The sequence below is a fragment of the Macadamia integrifolia genome, chromosome 6 (genome assembly GCF_013358625.1).
Source record: "Macadamia integrifolia cultivar HAES 741 chromosome 6, SCU_Mint_v3, whole genome shotgun sequence".
Lineage (NCBI taxonomy): Eukaryota > Viridiplantae > Streptophyta > Magnoliopsida > Proteales > Proteaceae > Macadamia > Macadamia integrifolia.
This window is the reverse complement of record NC_056562.1, coordinates 24,379,596-24,383,020: the sequence shown is the minus strand read 5'-3', so window position 1 is coordinate 24,383,020 and position 3,425 is coordinate 24,379,596. Positions and strand designations below refer to the sequence as shown.

Below are 3,425 nucleotides of genomic sequence, written 5' to 3'. Positions count from 1 at the left end.
CAAATGCTATGAGAAAAATGATACAAAGGGAGGGGGGAGAGCTCAGCAATAGACAGGGGTCCTATCCATCGATCCTGCCAAAAAAATATGTCCTCACCGGTACCCACCATCCAATGCTCAGATAGAGATACAAAGTTCCACATCTTCGCAATTCCTTTAAACACCGAAGATGCTTTATAACCCTTCTTGAGGTCTCCACCTTCATTCACAAACCTAGCCCGCAAGAAGGTACTAAAAGCAGATCCTTAATGCTTCATTTGCCACACTAGTTTACTGAGCACCGCATAGTTCACATCCCTCAATCACCTGATACCTAAACCCCCTTCCTCCTTAGGCCGGCACACCTCTTCCCATTTCACAGTGATTTTCTTCACTGTGTAAATATCCCCAGACCATAGGAAATTCCTAATCCAGCGCTCCACCATTTTAATCACCGATTCAGGCCACCAATAAATGGAGAAGTTATGAATAGGCATACCTGAGATCACAGACCGAATGAGCTCTGCACGACCTGCCATTGAAAGGAGTTTGCCTCGCCATCCTTGAAATCGAGATTTAATTTTATCCATAAGAGGAAGCATCCTATCCTTCTTGACAACGCCCTTGAAGATCTCAACCCCAAGATACCTCGTCGGAAGAGAGCAAGTTGGGATACCCAGCATATCAGATATATACCTCTTCTTGTGAGGGGCGACTTTACCAAAAAAAACCTTGCTCTTCTCCAAGCTGAATTTTTGGCTAGAAAATTCTTGGTATTTAAGCAGGAACTCTCTCAGACATCGAACATGTTTCGCTGCGGCGTTCATGAAGATAAAAATGTCATCCGCGAAGAGCAGATAACTGGGAACAGTGGCACCTCTAGGACCAGGGAGCACCTTTAGTTTTCCCTCCTTTAATAGACCATTTAGACCCCTGCACAACACTTCTTCTGTCAAAGTAAAAAGCATTGGGGAGAGCGGGTCCCCTTATCTCAAACCTTTCTCAACTCCAAAGAAACCCACAGGACCACCATTCAATAACACTAAAATTCTAGAAGAAACCAAAATTTCATGAATCCAGGCCAACCACACCCGAGAAGCCGAACCGTTTCAGGACCGCAAAAAGAAAATCCCGTGACAATGTGTCATAGGCCTTCTGCACATCAATCTTAATACCCATGCCACCCCCTCTGACAAATGTATGTAATAAATTGGCAAGCTCAGAGGCTAACCCAATATTTGATGAGATAATCTTACCTTTCTGGAATGCCCCTTGCTTATCTGACACCAATTGAGGGAGAAGGCAAGATAACCTCTCAGCCATGATCTTTGATAGGACTTTGCAGAAAAAGTTTTGCCATACAGATGGGGCGAAACTTATCCAGAGAGACTGCTCCCTCCACCTTTGGGAATAGCGTCACAAAACTGTTATTTACTCCATTCGGAAGCTTCCCACCTCGGAAGAATGCAATCACAGCCCCACAAAAATCGTCACCCACTATCTCCCAACACTGTTTGAAGAAAGCTCCTGGAAACCCATTAGGGCCAAGAGAGCTATCTGGATCCAACCCCCATACCACCTTCTTAATCTCTTCTCTAGCAGGGATTGCTTCTAGTATGGAAGAGTCCTCCCTATTCACCTCATTAGGAATCACCTGCAACAGCTCCATATGATCCATGCAATGGTCCACTTTATGAAAATTTTCAAAAAAAAGCGACACATATTCTGCCATCTATAGTGGCTCAAAGACCACTATACCAACTTGTTTTTTTAAACTGCGAATGCTGTTCTTTATACGTTGCACCTTAACCGATAGTTGAAAGAACTTTGAGTTACGGTCTCCAAGTTTCGCCCAATTGCAGCGAGCCTTTTCAGCCCAAAGTTTTTCGTGCATCTCCATTGCTTTCAAGAGCTTAGTTTTCGCCTCTGCTTCTCTGGAGTATAAATCATCAGACATCCCTACCTGGTCGATAGTTCTCTGGACTTCGTCCACTTCTTCAGTAGCATCTTTAAGAGCTACATCCAAGTTGGGGAAACTCTGTCTTGCCCACCCCTTTAGAGCACTCCTCACCGCCCTTAATTTATATGGCAGCCTGCCAATGGGACCACCCCTAACCTCCCTAGACCACACATCCCTCACCAGGTCCTCAAAGGATTCCTCTTCCATCCAAAAACGATGAAATCTGAAAGGGGCATTTCGAGGCTTAGGAATCGCTGTAGATGAAAAAAGGATTGGAGCATGATCTGAAATTGATCTATGGAGCACTTGCTGACCACAATCACCAAAAACTTCCAACCATTGAGCATTGAAAAAACTTCTATCAAGCCTTGCCACCACATGTCCTCTACATTTATTGTTAGTCCAGGTAAATTTTGATCCCTGGGATGGAGAGCTTATCTGATCACAAGCATCCACCATGGCCTGGAACTCTGCCGTGGCACCCACATTGAATCTACCAGGACCCCTCTTCTCATGAGAATACAACGTGGCATTTAAGTCCCCTAGAGCAACCCATGGAAGGGACAGGGCAGCCACAGTGCCCAACTCCACCCAAAGATTCCTACGCTCTGCCCTGAAACAAGATGCATGAATCACAGAAACCAATACTTGCTGACCATTCCATTGCATTGAAACTGAAGTCATCTGCTCTGAGGAATGCACCATCACAAGCCTCGCAAAAGAATTTTTCCCGACTACCCAGAAGTTTGGCACTTTGTCACGACGGGAATTATGAATAATTTCGACCATGAATCCCAGCCGATTAAAAAAACAGGCAGGGAAAGACACTGAATCCACCATGGGCTCTGCAATACACACCACATCAAGGGAGTGATCACGAAGAAAAAAATGCAACGCTCTAGAAGCCGCCTCCTTTCGAACACCTCGATATTCCAATAGAAAATCCGCATAATTAAAAAGTTGTTCCATCGGACATGTCCGACCTCAAGGTCTGACCACCACCTTTATTTTTCTTTTTCCTTTTCTCCCCTGCTTTAGTCCCTTTCTCAATCATCTCTACTGCCTTGTCGACAGCTTGAACCCCCATCCGAGCAATCTCCTTCCTGCTCAAAGGGAGCTGCAATGGGGCAGAATACTCCCTATTCGTCGCTGCACGACCCCCCTGCCGGCCAGACCTCCTCGAGAACTACCTAGGGACACCCCTGTCCTCTTAGGATTAGCAGAGACCCTCACCCCACCCTGAGAGGAGAGTGCCATGGCCTTGCTCACCTGCTGCTGAAACTCCAACGGACCAGTGGTTGAAACTGAACCAAACTGGTTTGGTTCTCCTTCCTTGACCGTATCCTGGTCTGATTCCGGCCCAGATTCAGAGCTAGACTCCTCATCAGACTGGCCCACCTCATCATCAGAAGATACCGCCTCCTTATCTGAATCAGAAGATTCAGAGTGTATCTCCTCACTATCATGAGCTTCCTTATTTAAAATC

At 45.9% G+C, this 3,425-nt stretch overlaps 1 protein-coding gene across 1 annotated transcript; it reads right to left on the bottom strand.

The window, feature by feature from the left end:
• Positions 1-1,047: 1,047 nt before the first annotated feature.
• Positions 1,048-2,908, bottom strand: LOC122082160. Its single transcript, XM_042649640.1, has 3 exons — positions 1,742-2,908; positions 1,342-1,633; positions 1,048-1,259 (listed from the first exon to the last, which is right to left on the bottom strand). The coding sequence occupies exons 1-3, from the start codon at positions 2,906-2,908 to the stop codon at positions 1,048-1,050; spliced, it is 1,671 nt and encodes a 556-aa protein (XP_042505574.1).
• Positions 2,909-3,425: the final 517 nt, after the last annotated feature.

Bases quoted from the DNA above. Each gene is read 5' to 3' on its own strand.
- LOC122082160 (XM_042649640.1), bottom strand. From the start codon at position 2,908: ATGGAACAACTTTTTAATTATGCGGATTTTCTATTGGAATATCGAGGT. The intron at 1,634-1,741 runs GTTGGTATAGTG...GAGCTGTTGCAG, and splicing joins TTCGCAGTTTAAAAAAACAA to GTGATTCCTAATGAGGTGAA. The intron at 1,260-1,341 runs GTATGGCAAAAC...AATTGGTGTCAG, and splicing joins GGATAAGTTTCGCCCCATCT to ATAAGCAAGGGGCATTCCAG.